The sequence below is a fragment of the Choloepus didactylus genome, chromosome 17 (assembly GCF_015220235.1).
Source record: "Choloepus didactylus isolate mChoDid1 chromosome 17, mChoDid1.pri, whole genome shotgun sequence".
NCBI lineage: Eukaryota > Metazoa > Chordata > Mammalia > Pilosa > Megalonychidae > Choloepus > Choloepus didactylus.
In genome coordinates this window covers 1,917,437-1,938,054 of record NC_051323.1, presented here as the reverse complement: position 1 = coordinate 1,938,054, position 20,618 = coordinate 1,917,437, and the positions used below count along the sequence as shown (strand labels likewise).

General features: G+C 36.8%; 1 protein-coding gene across 2 annotated transcripts in view; it reads left to right on the top strand.

The window, feature by feature from the left end:
* LOC119512496 (zinc finger protein 596-like) overlaps positions 1-20,618 on the top strand; it is a 98,215-nt gene that overhangs the window by 29,667 nt on the left and 47,930 nt on the right. The window contains exons 1-2 of one of the 2 annotated variants that reach the window (XM_037807207.1): positions 10,943-11,191; positions 14,710-14,828. In XM_037807207.1, the coding sequence (XP_037663135.1) occupies positions 10,999-11,191; positions 14,710-14,828 (312 nt within the window). In that variant the 5' untranslated portion in view covers positions 10,943-10,998. Of the gene's footprint in view, positions 1-10,942; positions 11,192-14,709; positions 14,829-20,618 lie in introns of those variants that run through there. The other variant, XM_037807208.1, reaches the window with a different exon arrangement.

The window sequence follows — 20,618 nt, the reverse complement described above, 5'->3', positions numbered from 1 at the left end:
TAATATAGAACAGCTATTTCTCCCATCAAATTTGTCAATGTCTGCTTCATATATTTTGGGCCTCAGAATTATGTACATTTTTTTAAATCTGCACATTTTTATTGAGATATATTGACCTACCATATATTCCATCCGAAATATACAGTGTCTCACAGTATCATCACCTAGTTGTGCAGTCATCATTGCACTTGATTTTAGACCATTTTCATTGCTCCAAAAAGTAGAATATCAGACAGACATAAAAAAAGAAAATCCAAAACATCCCTCTCTCTAACTCCCTCCCCCGCTGTTATTGACCCCTAGTATTGGATGTGGTACACCTGTTACTGTTAATGAAAGAGTATTAAGGTATTACTGTTACCTATAGTCCATAGCTTGCAATGGGTAATTTTTCCCCATATACCACTCTATTATTAACTCTTTGCACAAGTGTCATACATTTGTACTAGTTCATGCAAGAACTTATTTATGTTGTAGTGTTAATCGGTGACTTACATGACTCTAAACAACCTTTTTCAAACAAATTCATCTATACAGCACTATTACTTATAATTCCAATAACAAGCTACTGTCACCTTCACCCTTTTCCAAACATTTAAGTTTAACCCCATTAAAAATTCTGTACATATTAGGTAACAATTCCTTCTCTAGATTCTATCTCTAGGTACCCTATATTCTAGGTTTAAATACTTTGAGTTTACATATTCTAATTACTTTTTCTAATTGATCCTTCAATCAGTATATAGGTTCTTGTTCCTTCTAAGAGTATTTGATTTTGTCTATTTTGTCTGCTGATAATTTAACCATCCCCACTGTGTTTTGGTTACTATATTTATGGAATATTTTTCCATCCTTTCCTTTTTAACCTACTTTTGTCTTTGAATTTAAGATGTGTCTCTTGTAAGCAGAATACAGGTATCCCTTCCATATCACAGGGGTTAGGGGTCGGTACCCCCACAATCTGGAAAGTCCATGTAAATTTTTTTGGCCCTCCCTTCATACCAGAGAAAAAGTCTGAATTTTTTTTCTTTTATTTTTACAGTAACTTATTGGTATTAAAAGGTAGGTATATTGGTATGATAACAATACATCTATTTTATGCATTTCTGAATTTCTAAACATTTTCTGTGTTGTCTGGTGGCTTTTGTGTGTTGTCTGCGGCTTCCACAAAATTTCCCCCAAATTCCCGTTTAATTTCTTATGCTAACCTGCAATATATTGAAACCGTGATAAAGAAAGTTGTGATGTAGAAGGGATAAATGTATACTTGGGTCATGCTTTTTTATACATGCTACCAGTTTCTGCTGTTTGGGAAATTTAGGACATTTACTTTTAAAATAGTTCTTGATAATGTAGGACTTCTGCCATTTTGCTTTTTGGTTTTTGTAAGTCATATCTTTTTTGTGCTTCAGTTCTTTCATTACTGCCTCATTTTGTATTTAGTTGATCTTTTTTAGTGAACCAGTTGGAATCATGTCTCATTTCCTTTTTGTATATTTTTCTGATATTTTCTTTGTGGTTTCCATGGAGTTTAATTTAGCATCCTGACTTTAGTCTCTTTAGATTTGATACTAACTTAACCTCAATATCATCCACAAACTTTGTTTCTGTACTTCTCCATTCCCCCCTTTATGAAGTTCTTGTCACAAATTATGTGTATATTCCTTTTGAGTCCCAAACCATACATTTATCATTACTTTAATGCATTTGCATGATGTATTCTGCATGTAGAGTTAAATACCAAAATACAGTAAAATAGTATTTTGGTCTAGTGTCCTTTCATTTCAGTCTTAATAACTTGCTTTAGTTTTGCTTGTAGGGCAGATCAAGTATTGATGAACACTCAGGTTTTGTCTGTCTGAGAACATCTTAATTTTTCCCCCAGTTTTGAAAGAGAGCTTCTCTGGATACAGATTTTTCATTTATAATTTTTTTCTTTCAGCACTTTATATTTCTTCCCGCTGTCATATTGCCTCCATGGTTTCTTTATTTTTTTAAAGCAGTTTTATTGAGATTTATTCACACACCATATTGAGATATATTCACACACCATGCAATCCATCCAAAGTGTACAATCAGTGACTCGCAGTATAATCACAACATCTTATAGCCCTTTATTATTGAAACTTAGCACTGATGATCTTTATTCTTGATAAAAGAGTATTAAAATATTAGCTGTAGCCTATAGTTTGTGTTAAGTATATGTGCGTGTTTGGATATATTATGTCACCCCCCAAAGCCATGTTCTTTAATGCAGTCTTGTTGGAGCAGACTGATTAGTCTGTTGATTGGGGTGGAAACATTTGATTAAATTTTTTCCATGAAGATGTGGACCCCGCCCATTGAGGGCGGGTCTTAATTAAATCACTGGAGTCCTGTAAGAGAGCTCAGATACAGAAGGAGTTTGGAGCAGCTGGGAGAGACTTTTGGAGAAATGATTGTGAGCTGACAGATGCTCAGAGATGCTTGAAGTTGTGGATAGAAGGATGTTTGGTTATGCTAAGCTGAGGAAGCACAGGAGCTGAGAGAAGAGCTGAAACAATCTGGGATCAGCAGATGCCAGCGACATGCCTTCCCAGCTGACAGAGCTGTTCTGGATGCCATCAGCTTTTCTTCAGTGAAAGTACCCTCTTGGTTTGGACACTTTTATGGCCATAGAACTCTAAATTTGCAGCCAAATGAACCCCCTTTATAAAAGCCAATCCATTTCTGGTATTTTGCAGAATGGCAGTATTAGCAAACTGGAACAATATATTTTTCTCAATTATCACCCTATTATTAACACATTGTAATAATGACATACATTTGTTCTAGTTCATGAAAAAGTATCCTTGTGTTTGTACTGTTAACCACAGTCATTGTCCCCAAAAGTGCTCACTGTGTTGTGCATTACCGTATTTTATCTAGCTTTCCTTCTAATGACACACACAACCATAAATTTTCCTTTTTAACCACAATCACATGATTCAGCAGTGTTAATTACACACATAATAATTACGCTCACAAGAGCTGCCATCACCTCTTACTCATTTCAAAATATTACAATCAACCTAATTAAAAATTCTGCAAAAAATATGCATCAGCTCCCCATTCTGTACCCTCCTATTTCCTGGTAACTTATATCCTAGATTATTGCTCTATGAGTTTATTATTAGTATTAGTGACATCATACAATATTTATCCTTTTGTGTCTGGCTTGTTTCACTCAACAGAATTTTCTCAAGATTCATCCAGGTTGTCGCATGCATCAGAACTTCATTTTTCTTACAGCTGAGTAATATTCTATTACATATATATATACACACACACACACACACACACACACACACACACACACACACACCACATTTTGTTTATCCTTCATTGGTTGATGGACACGGGTTGTTTCCATCTGTTGGCAGTTAAGAATAGTGCTGCTATGAACATTGGTGTGCAAATGTCCACAGTCCTGCTTTCAGTTCTGGATATACACCTTGTAGCAGGATTGCCAGATCCAATGGCAATTCTATACTTAGCTTCCTGAGGAACAGCCAAACTGTTTTCCACAGAAGCTGCACCATTTTACATTCCCAGCAGCAGTGAATGAATTTTCCTATTTCTTCATATCCTCTCCAGCACTTATATAATTGTTGTTTTTTTTTTAATATTGGCCATTCTAGTAGGTGTGAAATATCTCATGATTTTGATTTGCATCTCCCTGATAGCTAGTGCTGCTGAGCATCCCTTCATGTGCTTTTTAGCCATTAGTATTTTCTTTTGAAAAATGTTTATTCAAGTCTTTTGCCTGTTTTTAGTTGGATTGTTTGTCTTTTTGTTATTGAATTTTAGGATATCTTGGTATATTCTGGATTTTAAACTCTTATCACATATGTGACTTCCAAATATTTTTTCCCATTGAGTAGGCTGCCTTTTCACTTTTTTGGCAAAGGCCTTTGAAGCACAAAAGTGTTCAAATTTGAGGAGGTTCTATTTATCTTTTTTGTTTTTCATTGCTTATGCTTTGTGTATCAAGTCTAATAAAACTTTGCCTACCACAAATTCTTGAAGATGTCTCCCTACATTTTCTTCTAGAAGTTTTATGGTCCTGTCTCTTATATTTTAGGTCTTTGATCCATTTTGAGATAAGGGTCCTCTTTCTTCATTTGGATATGGATAGCCAGTTCTCCCAGCACCATTTGTTGAAGACACTGTTCAGTAGAGTGGAATTGGCAGCTTTGTCAAAAATCAGTTGACCATAAATGTGCAGGCTTATTAAATTGGGATCCCATATTGCTTAAGAGAATAGCAGGAATTCCCCAGTTTGGGAAGTTTAATATTTCCACAGTTTTCCTCAATCACTCAAGGGGTCTTTGCAAATGTATTTTTATTTTCTGCCAAAATATTCTGGGATGTATTGGATATTGCATTAGCCTATACAGAATAACAAGATGTCATTCCCTGTTCTAGGTTCCATGTAGTTACGTTGCTTAAATAAATTAACCAGGCAGGTTAAATTAGATAGTATGCTACAGAATATAAAAATTTTGTACCAAATAGATATCTCTTCTTTTGGTTTCATACAGGAGTTGGAGTTTTAAAATACAACCAGTATCATTTGCCTTGTATTCTAACTTACATTGTCCTAACCAAGTCTGTTTCATTCATGTCACTAATGTTGTTGTCTGATCTCTTTTTCAGCTTCTTTAACAATTGCTGTGTACAGTAATGCTAACTTTCAGAGCTGCAGAACTCTGAGTCTCAGGTGTCACACAGATTCCTAAACTTCCATGGAACTACCACGTTATTCACAAAGAACTGAACATTGCAGAATTTAGAAATAACAGTTAAAACTCAGGAATAGATGTGACTGCTAAAAGAGCTTATGATCTGGGAACCTTTACAATAAACTCTATTGATCATTCTGTACTCCTTAATCATCAATTGCCTAATCTCTGCCACCATTCTATTCCCATACAACCTATGTTCTCAAATTAAATTCTCAGCATTTGCTTATTATAGTTAGTTTATATTAGTGTGGCCTTACAATATTTATCCCTTCATTTTTGGCTTACTTCACTCAAAATAATGTCCTCAAGATTCATTCACCTAGTTCCATGCCTCCAACTTCACTCCTTGCATCTGCTCAATATTTGCTTGGATGTATACACCACAGTTTGCCCCTCCATTCATCCATTGATGTACCCTGAGGCCACCTCCATCATATGTATATACCACAATTTGTTTACCCACTAGTCTGTTGATGGACATTTGGGCTCATCACTTGTTAATCATGAATAATTCTGCTATAAACATCAGCGTACAAATGTTTGTTTGTGTCCCTACCTTCAGTTCCTCTGAGTATATATCTAGTAATCGGATTGCTGGGTCATAGGGCAATTCTGTTCTTAGCTTGCTGAGGAACCACCAAACTGCCTTACAGAGCACTTGCACCACACTATATTCCCACTAACAGTGAGTAAGTATATCAGTTTCTCCACATCCACTACAGCACTTACAGTTGTTTGTTGCTGTTGTTGTTGTTTTATAATGGCCATTCTAGTAGGTGTGAGATGATATCTCATTTCACTAATAGCTAGTGAAATTGAGCATCTTTTCCTATGTTTTTGAGCCATTTGTATTTCTTCTTTATAAAAGTGTCCGTGGCTTTTGACCATTTTTTTCATTGGGTTGTTGGTTTTTTTATTGTTGAGTTGTAGGATCTCTTTATATATTCTGGATATTAAACCCTTATCTGATATGTGGTTTCCAAATATTGTGTCTCATGGTGTAAGCTGCCTTTTTAATTTCCTTATGAAGTTTTTTGATGTGCAAGTGTTCAATTTTGAAGAGATCCCATTTGTCTATTTCTTCTTTCATTGCTCGTGTTTTGGGTGTAAGGTCTAGGAAACCACATCCTTTCACAAGATGTTTAAGGTTTTTCCCTACATTTTCTTCTAATAGTTTTATGTTCTTAGCTCTAATGCTTAGGTCTCTGATCTATTTTGAGTTAATTTTCATATAAAGTGTGAGATAGAGGTCCTCTTTTGTTTTTCTGTGTATGGATATCCAAGCACTATTTGTTTAAGTGGCTGCTCTATTCCAATTGACTCAATTTGACTGCCTTTTCAGAGATCAATTGTCTGTAGATTAGAGGGTCTGTTTCTGAACACTCAATTCAATTTCATTTGTCCGTATGTCTTTATCCTAGTATCATGCTGTTTGGACCACTATAGCTTTGTAATGTGCTTTAAAACCAGGTAGTGTGAGACCTCTCACTTCACTTGTCTTTCTCAAGATATTTTTAGTTATTTGAGGCACCCTGCCCTTCCAAATAAACTTGATTATTGGTTTTTCTATTTCTGCAAAGTAAGTTATTGGGATTTTAATTGGTATTGCATTGAATCTGTAAATCAGTTTGGGTAGGATTGACATCTTAGTCTTAAAATCCATAAACATGATATGTCTTTCCATTTATTTTAACTTTTTTGTGTTCTTTTAGCAGTTTTTTTCTTGTTTTCTTTATATAGCTCTACCATGTTCTTGATTAAATTTATTCCTAAATATTTGATTCTTTTCTGTCAATTTTACTGGATTTTCTGCGTATAGGATCATGTCATATGCGAACAGTGAAAGTTTCACTTCTTCCTTCCTTTCCAATTTGAATGTCTGTTCTTTTTCTTGCCTCATTGCACTGGCTAGAACTTCTAGCACAATGATGAATAACAATGGTGACAGTGAGCATTCTTGTCTTTTTCCTGATCTTAAAGGAAAACTTTCAGTCTTTCCTCATTGAGTATATTCCATTCATGATGTTGAGAAAGTTCCCTTCTATTCTTATCCTTTGAAGTGTTTTCATCAACAAAGGATGTTGAATTTTGTCAAATGTCTTTTCTGAATCAATTGAGATGATCTTATGGCTTTTCCCTTTTGACTTATTCATGTGGTGTATTACATTTATTGATTTTCTTGTGTTGAATCATTGTTACATACCTGGGATAAAACCCAATTGGTCATGGTGTATAATTCTTTTAGTGTGATGCTGGATTTGATTTGCAACTATTTTGTTGTTTTTGCATTTATATTCATTAAAGAGATTGGTCTATAATTTTCTTTTCTTGTAGTATCTTTTGCTTTGGTGTTAGGGTGATACTGGCTTCATAGAATGAGTTAAGTATCTTTCCCTTCTCTTCAAATTTTTTGAAGAGTTTGAGCAGACTTGGTCCTAATTCTTTATTGATTGATTGGTAGAATTCACATGTTTAGCCAAATGGTCCTGGACTTTTCTTTTTTTTGGAGTTTTTGATGACTGATTCAATCTCTTTTCTTGTGATTGTTTTGTTGATGTCTTTATTTCTTCTTGAGTCTGTTGGTTGTTCATGCTTTTCAAGCAGTTGTTCATTATAAATTGTCTAGTTTATTAGCATATATTTGCTCATAGTATCCTCTCCTTGTCTCCTTTATTTCTGCTGGGTCAGTAGTTATGTCCCTCATCCCATTACTGATTTGATTTATTTGTATCCTTTCTCTTTTGGTCAACCTAGCTAAGGGTCCATCAATTTTTTTATTTTCTCAAAGAACCAACTTCTGGTTTTGTTGTTTCCCTCTATTGTTTTCATGGTCTCAATTTCATTTATATCTGCTCCTAATCTTTGTTATTTCTTTACTTCTGTTTGCTTTGGGATTAGTTTGCTGTTCTTTCACCTGTTCTTTGAGGTGAGCAATTAATTCCTCAATGTTTGCTCTTTTTGCTTTTTAAATATAGGCATTTAGGGCAGTAAAGTTTCTTCTCAGGTCTGCCTTTGCTGCATCCCATAAGTTTTGATATGTTGTATTCTCATTCATTTGCCTCCAGATATTTATTGATTTCTCTTTCAATTTCTTCTGTGACCCACTGCTTTTTTAAGAGTGTTGGTTAGCCTCCATATATTTGTGAATTTTCCTGCCTTCTGCCTGTTACTGATGTCCAGCTTCATTCCATTATGATCCCAGGAAGTGTTTTGTTTAATTTTGATCTTTTTAAATTTCTTGAGACTTGCTTTGTGACCCAATATATGGTCTATCATGGAGAATGATCCTGAATGCATATCCTGCTGTTGTGGGGTGCAGTGTTCTGTTAATGTCTGTTGAGTCTTGTTTGTTTATCATGCTATTCAATGTCTCTGTTTTCTCATTGATCCTCTGTCTAGGTGTTTTAACCATTGATGAATGTGGTGTATAGAAGTCTCCAGTGATTATTGCCGAGGTGTCTGCTTCTTTCTTCTGTGCTGTCAGTGTTTGCTTCATGAATTTTGGTGCACTCTTGCTTGGTGCATAAATATTTATGATTGTTATATCTTCTTGATAAATTGTTCATTTTATTAATACATGTCCTTTGTCTCTTAATTGTTTTACATTTGAAGTCTAATTTGTCTGATATAAATATAGCAACACTTGCTCTTTTCTGGTTGTTTGTGTGAAATATCTTTTTCTAGCCATTCACTTTCAACCTGTTTTTGTCTGCGGGTCTAAAATGAGTCTCTTGTAGACAGCATATAGATGAGTCCTGTTCTCTAATCCATTCTGCCGGTAGATGTCTTTTGACTGGGGTGTTTAATCCATTAACGTTTAATGTTGTTATGGTAAAGGCAGTACTTCTACCATTTTGTCTTTTGGATTTTATGTCATAGCTTATTTTTTCTCTCTTTTTACCCCTTCTGATAATCTCCATTTCTACCCTCTTCTCCAAATCTTTCTCTCCTGTCTTATCTGCCTGTAGTGCTCCTTTGGAATATCTTTTAGAGCAGGTCTCTTGTTCACAAACTTTCCCAGTATCTCTTTGTCTGAAAATATTTTAGTCACCCTAATTTTTCAAAGACAGGTTTATTGTTGTTGTTTTTTGTTTTTTGTTTTGTTTTGCTTAGATATAGAATTCTTGGTTGGCAGTTTTCCCCTTTCAGTATCTTAAATATATTATACCACTGCCTTCTCGCCTCCATGGTTTCTGCTGAGAAAGGTGTACATAGTGTTATTGAGCTTCCTTCTATGTGATGGATTGCTTTTCTTTTGCGCCTTTCAGAATTCTCCCTTTGTCTTTGACATTTGACAGTCTAGTAAGTGTTTTGGAGTAGGTCTATTGGAATCTATTCTGTTTGGGTTATGCTGTACTTCTTCGGGAAGATATGCCCTTCAGGGAGTTATCTCCTTCACCTGGCTAGTTACTTGGTCTTTCAGACATACCTTAGCTCCCACCTTGCTTAGGGCAGTGCTGACAACTGAAAATGTTTGCTGCTTCCTTTATGCTAAAATGTAAAAAGAAAAAAAAAATCCTTTTTAGACTGGATCCCAGCCCCTGGGGTTTGCCAATCAAGAGCTGTAGTTGGTACCCAGCTCTAGTGCCCTTTTTCAGGGGGCACAGCCCTTTTCCAGTATTTTGAGATTGTTCAACTCCAAAAGCGTCTTTTTTTTTTTTTTTTTTTTTTTTTCCTCCCCATCATCCCTGCCTCCTCTCTGCAAACGGGCTACTTCTGGGTTCCTTTCATGCTTGCTCTAGGTTTATCTGTATCTGGAGCTGGCATTCAGCAGTCTGAATTTGTTAATTCAATTTGCAATAGGAGCTTGCTTGATCTCTCCTTCCCTTATTCCTAGTAGAGACTAAATTCCACACCTACCTATGCCACCATCTTGCCCTGCCTCCCCGATAAATTTTGATGTGTTGTGTTCTCATTTTTATTCATCTTGGGATATTTACTGATTTCCCTTGCTATTTCTTCTTTGACCCACTGATTGTTTAACCTCCATATATTTATTAATTTTCCAGCTAGTGCTTTTTATAATTTCAGTCTTTTCAAATTTACTAAGACCTTGTTTTGTATCCCATCATGTGGTCAATCCTGGAGAATGTTCCATGAGCACTTGAGAAGAATGTATATCCTTCTGTTTTGGGGTGCAATGTTCTGTAAATGTCTGTTAGATCAACAGTGGTATCTTGGTATTTGATTGCTTTGAAACTCCTTGCATTTGCTGTTTGACATATTTTGGCATGAAAATTTTGTCACAGTACTCATTGTTTGTTTGGCACCCAGCACACAAGCTAGAACTTGTCAGTGTCAGTTGCCTCGTGACTCACTACCCTTTTCAGCCAAAACAAAAGGTCACACATTAGTGATGTGGTAACTCTTGTCCTGTGCACATCCCCATGTGGTCTTATCTTAGCTTCTGCAGTGATTTTGTGTATTTTTTTGCTTTTTTTCTCGTCAATGGGTCCTAAAAAAATGAACAGTGATAGTGCCAAGCAGAAAAGAAAATCACTTTGCCCCACCGTTGAGCAAATAAAAAAGAAATAATAGGCAAGTATGAGTGGTATTTGTGTTACTGATCTTGCTAGGGATTATGGTATGCCTAGAACAGCTGTCTCAAAGAAGTGATTAAAAAAAATAAAGGCTGATGTTGCAAAAGGAGTTAAAGTAGTAACAAAGCAGCATTCCCAAACACACAAGGAAGTTGAAAAGATGTTATTAATGTGGGTAAAGGAGATGCAGTTAATGGGCAACAGTGTATCAGAAGCCATGATATGTGAAAAAACCAAAGTGTTTCTTGCTTATTTTTTGCAAAACAAACCGGGACCTAGCGATGAGTGTTGAAGTTTTTAAGGTCAGCCATGGCTGGTTTGATAATTTTAAAAAGAGGATCGGCATCCATAGTGTCTTGAGGCATGGCGAGGCAGTGAGTCCTGATAAAAAGGCTACTGATGAATTCAAAGGTGAATTTCAAGACTACATAGAGGCTGAGGGTTTTATTCCTCACCGTTTTTGCCTGTGATAAGACTGGTGAGGAGGAGATAAGGGACAATGTCCTGTTTCCTTGATAAAAGAAATGTGTGCAAACTGGGCAGAAGTTCAGAACTATGTGGAGAAGTACCATCCGGATAAAGCCCTGCCAAGCAAAAATGTGAATTTATTAAATGACCAAACAATTTCACATTTTCAAGGTTTTCTGAAAAGAAGACAGAAGCAGTCCTCATTGGATAAGTTTTTAGTGATTATGATAAAGAGTGTGTCAGAGCCTGTAGTGCAAGTTGAAAAAAGGCAGAAAAGAGAAAGAACACCTGAAGTGCAAGTGCTTAATGTTCTAAAGGAGGAGGACTCTCCTTCCAAGCAACACACTCCATGTAACCTCTCCTCCTCACCACTCTTCTCCCACCATCCCATTAGACCGTGGACTCTTCTGTGTACAGGTAAAGTGAAGGTTTTATTTTATTTAATCTAAGTATTTATTAATTTTTAGGTTTATTTCTCAAGTAAAGTAATAATATGCAACCATATCTTTTTACATATTGCCTTAAAAATGTGCATTGTCTTTTGTTTGGGAGCACATTAAATTTATTTACATTATTCCTTATGGGAAATTTTGTTTGGTATTCATTGTTTCTGGTACTCATCATACCTCCTGGAACCAGTTTATGAGAGTTTCGAGGTACCACTGTAGTTCAATTATTATATTATTTAGGTTCTCTGTTTCCTTAATGATCCTCTTTGTGAGTTTTCTATCCATTGAAGAGAGTGGTGTATTGAAGTCTTCAACTGTTATTATACAGACATCTATTTCTCCTTTCAGTGTTTACGTTGTTTGCCTCTTGTGCTTTGGGGCACCTTGATCAGGTGCATATGTATTTATCATTGTTATTACTTTTTGGTGAATTGCCCCTTTTATTAATATATAGTGTCTTTGTCTCATAAAATTTTTGCATTTGAAGTCTATTTTGTCTGATATTATAAGAGGCTTCCCAGTATTTTATTTTTGTTGTTGTTTTGGTTTTTGGTTACATGGAATATCTTTTTCCATCCTTATCCTTTCAGCCTAATTTGCTTTTTTGAATCTAAAATGAGTCTCTTGCAAACAGTATATAGATGGATCATGTTCTTTTTTACCCATTCTGCCAATCTGTGTCTTTTGATTGGGGAATTTTATTCATTAATAATCAATGTTATTACTGTGAAAGCAGTCCTTTTTTCATCCATTTTATCCTTTTACTGTTACTTATCAGATTTTTTTTTCTCTTTTTATCCTTTTATTTACCCTTGCTGATAATCTTCATTTCTATACTCTCCTCTAAGCTTCTCTCTTGTGTCTTTTTTTTTTTTTTTTTCCCCAAGCAGAACTCCCTTTAGTATTTCTTGCAGTGCTGGTCTCTTATTAACAAACTCTCAGCTTTTATCTGTGAATATTTTAAACTCTTCCACAGTTTTGAAGGACAGCTTTGTTGGATAAAGAATTCTTGGCTGGCAATTTTTCTCTTTCAGTATCTTAAATATATCATACCTCTGAGATGCCTCAGTGGTGTCTGATGAGAAGTCAGTACTTAGCCTTATGTGACATCCCTTGTATTAGGTAAATCACTTTTCTCTTACTGCTTTCAAGATTCTCTCCTTCTTTTTGGCATTTTACAGTCTGATTAGTATGTGTTCTGTTAGTGGTTCTATTCTGATTTATTTTATTTGTAGTACTTTGGGCTTCTTTGATTCGCATATTTATGTCTTTTATAATGATTGGGAAATTTTCAATCATTATTTCCTTGAATATTTCTTCCTTGCCCTTTTCCCTTCTTTTTCCCTTCTGGGACACCTGTGATGTGTATATTTGTGCACTTTATTCTTTCATTCGTTTCCTGATACCCAGCTCACATTTTCCGTTTTTTTTTTCCTCCATTTGTTTTTTTGTGTGTGTGTATTCCAATTCTGTTGCTCTGTCTTCTGGTTCCCTGATCCTTTTCTTTTTCTGCCTCTTCAAACTCTGCTGTTGTGTCTCATGTATATATATATATGTATGTATGCCTATATACACACATACACACACATTTTGGTGTTTATGTAATTTTGTTGAGATATAGTCACATACCATACATGCCATCCAAAGTACACAATCATTGGCTCACAGTATCATCATATAGCTGTGCAGTAATAGCCAAATCAATTTTAGAACATTTTCATTACTCCAAAATAAGGGGTAAAAAAAGTAAAAATGAAAAAGAACACCCAAAACATCCCATACCCCTTATCCCCCCCATTAGTTATATGCATATGTTTTTTGTCTTTATTACTCATCTGCCTATATACTGGGTAAGGGGAGTGTCAGTCACAAGTTGTTCACAATCACATAGTCACGCAATAAAAACCAAATTACAGTTCAATAGATTGTAGTTCAGCTGATTAATGTACTTCTTTATAGCTATTCTAATACACTAGAAACTAAAAAGGAGTATCTGTATAATACATAAGAATAACCTCCAGAATGATATCTTAGCCACTGAAACTTACTTTGTTTCATTTCTTTTCCTCCTCTTAAAGGTCAAGAAGGTGTTGTCAATCCCACAGTGCCGATGCCAGGCTCATCCCTGGGAGTCATGTCCCACTTTGCCAGGTCCTGGTAGTCATGTCTCGTGTAGTGGGGAGGGTTGTGAGTTTATTTGCAGGGTTGACTGAGAGAGAGTGGCCATATCTAAGCAAGAAAAAAAGGTTCTCTGAGGTGACTTTTAGGCATAATTATAAGTAGGCTTAGCTTCTCCTTTGCAGGAATAAGTTTCATAAGGGCAAGCCACAAGGCTGAGGACTTGGCATATTAAATTCAGAGTCTCTAATGGTTGTGAGAATATGAGGAATTTCCCAGGTGAAGAAGCTTAATATTTCCACAGTTTCCCCCAGTCCCTCATGGGAACTTTGCAAATACTTTTTTATTTTTCTGCTCAAAATACTCTGGGGTATAGCAGGGTATTACATTTACCTGTACAGAAGAATAAGATGTCATTCCCTGTTCTGTATCCCATATAATTAACAATGTTTAAATAAACTGACCATACAGGTTAAATTAGAAAATGTGTCACACTCATTTCTAAGTTTGGATCAGCTTCCTTTGCACTTTTGACATCGTGCAGTATCACTGAGGGTTCTTTCAGTGTGATCTTTTTGCTGGTCCTCACTTCCTCTGGGACATCTTCATCTTTTTTTTATACCCACTTTCCTCATTTGTGCTTCTCTGGGAGATGGTTAATGTGAGCCTGAGATGGACTGGGTAGGACCCTGTACTGAATATGTCTTCTGCCCACTCCGTCAGATGGACCTCGAGTCTTGCAAGACTTTGTTTCTTGGGTCTCCCATGGTCTCAATGGCCCATTTCCACCCAAGTGACAGTACAGTTACCAAGATGGTGGTTTTTGTCCAAATCACACACATCTCCCCACAACATTCCTTTTGCACAGGAGCTGGTTTCTGGTTCTTTCTGTGAGGAAATCACGTGAAGTATTGGGGATCTCAAAAGGAACCTGGAAGGGGTTTGTTTTCAAGGCTTGGGTGGGGAAGGGGATTGATGGTTGGAGGAGTGGTGGGGCAGTGTCTGGGGTGGGAGAGGGTTAAGATGGGATGTGGATGGTGAGGCGGATCTGGGCCTGGCCTGAGGCCTCGGAGAGGGTCTTGTCCTGGAGTGGGGGAGGAACTGGGCTTGGGTTGGGGGAAGGGACCTGTCTAGTGTATTTTTAGTTTCATCTACATTATCTTTCATTTCCATAAAAGCTACCATTTTCCTGTGTATTGTTTCAAATTGTTTATGTTCTTCCAGTGCCATCTTAATATTCTTTATCTCTTTAGCTATCTTGTTGAAATCATTTAGGAGATTTGTTTGAACATCTTTAATTAGTTGTTCCAAATTCTGTAACTCTTGTAATTTGATTTTCTGGCTTGGTCGTATCTTCTTGTTTTTTAGTGTGCCTTGAAAGAGCTCTAGAGGGAGAGTCAAGAAAGCAGCTTCCCAACACTGCACTTTCCCAGCCTTTCCTGCAGATGGTAATTTTTGGCAACCTATTTCCCACAGCCCTAACAGAGGTAAGTTATTTTTTAGCCCTCTGACCCCTCTGTTTCTGAGGTGGGAGGGAATAATGGCAATGCGGTGCTGTGGACACCTGTCCAGAAAGACGAGGCTGTGGGACCCCACAGTGCAATTTCACTGGCCAACTATTGGATCCGAACTGTGCTGTGGCCCTCTCTGTTCCTGTGTGGGAGGGCTTACCTTTCTCTTCCAGATGGCAGCATCCAGCTGAGCAGGGTCCAGGCTGGTCCAAAGCTGAAGGCCTTGGGGGTGGGGGATGAGTGCTGGGAGCTGCAGTGAAACTCAGTCACTCATTGCAGCTTCTCTGTGCAAATAGTGGAGCTGTGAGAGCCCATGGCTCATGTCTGGAAATATACAAGGCTGCAGGACCCAGAGGGTCACACTTGCCTGCCAATAGTTGGATCATTTCTGTTCTACGTCTCCCTCGTTTCCCAATGGGAGGGGCTCCCTATCTTTCCTGGACTGCAGAAGCCTGGCAGCCAAGAACCAGGCATGCCCAAAGCTGCCAGTCTTGGGGGTGGGGGATGGATGCTAGGAGCTGTTGTGGAGATCACTCACCACAGTCTTTTTGTGGAAATACTGGAGCTGTGGGCACCCTAGGCTTCTGCACGGAAAGGCTCAAGGCTGCGGGATCCAGAGGGTTAACTTTGCTGGCCTGTAGTTGGATCTGGATAGTGCCATGTCTCACTAGCGGGCAAGAACCTGTCTGATGCACAGCTGTTGGCCCTGGGGGTGGAGGATGTGTTCTGGGAGGTGCCGTTGAGTTCACTCACCACAATTCTTTGGTTGTAGTTTCTTTTTCCTTCATCCATTTCTTCCTTGTGTGTTGCAGTTGCCCTTCCCTGGTCTCCTGAGCCCCAGAATTGCTGCTTTGAGCAGTTTCTGCTTGATCTCTAGGTGTTTTTGGTAGAGGAATAAAGTCTGCCTTTCTTTATTCCACTGTTTTCCTGGAAGTTCTCTCCTTGAGTTGATCTTTGTATATGGTGTAACATAGGGGTTCATATTCATTCTTTTGCCTGTGGATATCCAGTTTTCCCAGAATGATTTATTCAAGAGGAAAAAAGATATGAGTGTCTTTTTCCATTCCATGTACTTAATCACATTATTAAAAATCAATTGGCCATAGATGTGTGGTTCTATTTCTGTACTTTCAATTTTGTTATATCAATCTGTTTGTCTCTCTTGACCATGATGGTAGTACCAAACTGTTTTGCCTACTGCAGCTTTGTAGTACAATTTGAAATTGGGAAATTTGAGTCCGCCAACTTTGATACTCTTTTTCAAAACTGCCCTGGCCATTCAGGCCTCTTGCACTTCCATATGAATTTGAGGGTTGGTTTTCCATGTCTGCGAAGAAGTTTTCTAGAATTTTGATGGGATTACATTGAATCTGTAGGTCAATTTGGGTAATATTGACATCTGTTCCATGAAGTCTCCTGATTGAGTTGTCCATCATAGTATCTCTTAGAAACCATTGAAAGATCTGTTGTGTTATTTGAACTGATTAAGGCTGATAAGGCTGTACCACCTGATCCCTGGAGAGCTACTCTGGGGCTTCCATCCTTGATCAGCTCCTCAAACACATCTGAATACATGAATCAGTGCTGGATCCCACTAGCACTAAACAGGGCTGATGCTAAAACTGCAGCAAGAAGCTCCTTCATGACCAAGTGCTTCTCTTGGGTCCTGATTATTCATAGTCATTGACCATCGTTCACCATATCTGATATCCATCTTGGGCAGCAGTGAAGGCCTTGTGACTCTTCCCTCAGGCAGAAGAGAACATTGTGGGCAAGAAGGGGTCACAGGAGAGAGTAAGCATGTTGATTTTTTCTTCTCCTCCTGGCCATTAAAAATTAGGTCCACTCGCAGTATCACTGAATCAGAGGTGGGAGGAACTACCCTAATTGGCTCTTTAAAAGGGAGTCTGGTAGCCTGAGTGAGATGGATATCTTTCCAAGTATTCAGGAGATTTGTGAGACAGCTAATAAACCTATGGTCACTTGAAATTGCCCATGGTGTAGGTACATTCACTATGGAAATCAGCCTATGCTATAAATCCAGGGGCTCTTTGTCATTTTTGAGGGAGCCATTTTACTACCACACTACTGCCATAATCCCTTGAACTCAGTGATCCTTCTTCCCAACAAGACCAGAAAATGAGGTTTCTTGTCAACTATCCATGTTGTGAGATGACACTCTATCCCATCAATAATTCATATAATAATAAGAATGAATTGATGAAAAAATCATAAATATGTTACTGCATAGGAGTTCCAAATAGAGATAAAAGAATAGAAGTATGAGATTTTAAGGTAAGAGAAGGAGGGAAGATTGGCAGAGTTTTGAAACTTAATAAAAAGCAAAAGATAGCCATCTCAGATAAAGTACCCATTGAGACAAAAATGAAAGGAAAATAGACTTGTCTAGAATATCACACATATACACAAAGGACTTGAGAAACAGCAAAAGGAAAGAATAAAGTAAAACATTTTGAAATGAGTAGAGAGTAGTAGAAAGCTATGGAAAACTGATCCAAAACTGATAAAATCAATGTTACTGGTAAAGATAAACTGAATGATGTGCAAAATAATTTTATGTTTTAATTCAATAAAAAGTTTAAGCAGAGCTTCATTTTAGGGTTTTGGAATGCTCTTACTCTTAAGTGTGGATAAAAAACTATAATAAAAATTCTTTAACAGATTTCCTTGTTGCTGTCTGTAATTCAAGGATAAATGTTTAGCATCAGGACAAAGAAAAAAAGGAAACCAGCCAAATATGGGGAAAAGTTTCCCCAACTGAATGAAATACTGGAGCACAAAGCCTTCATGGAATACAGTCGTGTCCCTTAAAATATAATAAACCTATAAATTATTTCTCAAATATCACAGCAAGGGATGGGCTTAGAGAATTCTTGTATGTAGGTGCTGCCCATAGATGAACTAAAAATAGTTCAGTTAGTCAAATGCAGATTGTGACCAGGACATGCATTAAGTGAAGGAAGTAAAAGCAAACTCATTTCACAGTGGACCACAGTATGGAATCAGTGGAAACTGTGCTATGAAAGAAGATTAAATGTATTATAGAGAACATGCCTACCTTGTCAGTCTTGAGGAGATGTAACCAAGTTTTTAATGCTTCCAAATCATTAGGCATCCATTCAAAAATATATTATACAAAAAATATTGTACAAATTCTCAGCAAAGCAAAAGTAGTGACTTAAGTCCTTGGTGCCTTTAGGATGGGTGAGTGCTCTGCTTAGGCTCTCCTCCTGGTCTCTTGAAGAGCTAACAGGAAGTAGGTGTTCTGCATCCTCAAGGTCACTTTAATATATAAAAACATTCATTCCATTCAGAAGTGGGCTTGTCATTACGCAGCTCTTCCTGGTGTGCCTGGGACAGATCTGCTTAGTGCTGTGGTTCAGTGTTAAACATCTCTTTGTTTCCACACACCAAAACCATGTTGTCCAACATCTCTGTCAATAAAAAATCTGATATCCATTCACTTGTAATTTTTCTTCCTTTTATTCAGTAATGCAGTGAGTTAAAGAGATGTTATTAAGTGATTCCTCTCAAATTCCAGCACCAGCAATGGGTCAGGCACTAGCCAGGTATTACAGGCAAAAATGGACAGTTGAATGAAAGAAAATATTCTTTATTTTCCTTCTACATTCTAGCAAAATATAGATAGAAAAGCAAAGACCAACCATGTAGAAAACAAAGTAGGTTTAATATGAACAAGGTATTAAACTATAAATCATAAGCTTACCCTCTCATTTTGGGTCATATATCAAAACCCAACTCTTGATGTTCAACATCCAATATATTTTTTTTGATCAGTAATATTGAAGATAAAATGGATTCCATATGTATCCAAGAAATTTATATATGAAAGCACTGCATCCTGAAAGGGAAAAAAAAAAAAAAGCCAAACCAATATTATAGGATAATTCTTTGCCTTACCTTGTGGAAAATGCCAGTTAAACAATATGCATACTTAACTTAAGAAGATAAAAGAAATACAATGAGAATATCATTTGAGGAAAAACATAGGGGGAAACTAATAGAAGCAGAAAAAAATTATTTATAGACAGAAAAAATAGAAGAAATACCTAATATGCAAATCGGTATACCCAAATAGTTCTGTCTGCAATGACGATAATACTCTTATCTCCGAATCTGTCTCTGCACAATCTGTTACAGAAGCTGCTGGCCTCATGCAGCTATTGATCTCTTGAAATTTGTCTGATGCTACGGAGGAGCTAAACTTTCAGTTTTATTTGATTTTTTTGATGGCAATGTAAATTTAACAGCCACTTGAGGCTTGGCTTACAGTATTGCACAACACAGATCTAGAATCTTGGAGAGGACAGTTAAAGCTAGTGAAGGAGATTCAAAATGCAAATGGTAAAAGGACACAGAGCCAAAAATAGGAAATGTGAATAATGAGGTAAAAGTTGCTTTCATACAACAAATGTCTGACTATAACCAGGACTTAACGAAACAGTAGGTTAATGAGGTCTACTCACAGCTAATTGTTTGGAGAATTCAGCATATCCCCCAAATTTTAAGACACAGTGAGGTGAACCAGTTTCTCAAATAGGTTTCAGAAGAAAGCACTTTGCTCTTCTCTCCAAATTCCTGCACTTCCCATCTTCTTTTGAGGGTGCATACACCCTCATTTTTCATTCTGTTTAAAAATTGAATAAACCCAAGAAAGTCTACCTTCCAGGGTCTGCATCCTGATTACACAAATAATAAACCTAGTCAGGGCTTCATTCTGTGGAAACACACTGTTCATCTTGATTGAATTTACCAGACAATTATAAGATTATAACCTGCATATGGTGTTGGAGAATAAATATGTTAGGCCATTTTGAAGGGCAGCAAGGAGGATTCATTCATTCCTTTATTTGTTCATAAATGTTTCTGACTCCATTATGTAAGGAGTCATTCTAGGTCCTGGAGATAAAGAATGGAGCCAAAGACACTGACAGGGATCCCTGTAGACAAAGGGCTGGAAATCCCTCAAATTTGGAAATAACAGTATTTGGAAGATGAATAAATAAGAACATTTCAATGTGCAAAATGATGTAAACAAAATAAAAGTTTCTTGGGATGAAGAAAGGAGGATAAGTTGGTGAGTTAGAGGCCACATAGTACTCCCTAGATTAAGTTATGAATGATATTATCTGTTTAAGGAAAATGGGAAGACAATTTTAGACTTGTTTTTGATAAGAAGAGATTAGGTAAAAATTGTAGTGCATAGCACAGTGTAAGGCATAATTTTATTGCCATTTCATTCACTTATCAAATTTAACATTTGAAAGGAATTCCAGGGCTTCCTTTTTAATTTGCTATTTTTCATTTATTTTTCTCTAAATATGTTGTCTTTTTTGCATGAAAAACAAATATGAAAAATATTCATTCAAATTTTGAACTATTAATGTTTATATTCACATGGATACAGTAAGATTTGTTTTGTTTCAAAAGTAAATTGGGTTTCTTTGAATAAAATATCATGCAACTTTTTAGCTTGTGATTATCTGCCCCTTTTTAAAATTCATGTAAATTAATATACCATAAAATAAGCATTTTAAAGTGTATAATCATTGGCGTTTAGTATTTTCACAGTGTTGTGCATCAGCTTTATCTAATGCCAGAACATTTTCATCATCCCCAAAGGAAACCCCACATCCAGTCTTACCAAATCCTGTCAACCAGTATTCTGTCTCTATTGATTTACCTATTCTGGATATTGCATATAAATGGAATCATTAAAAAAAA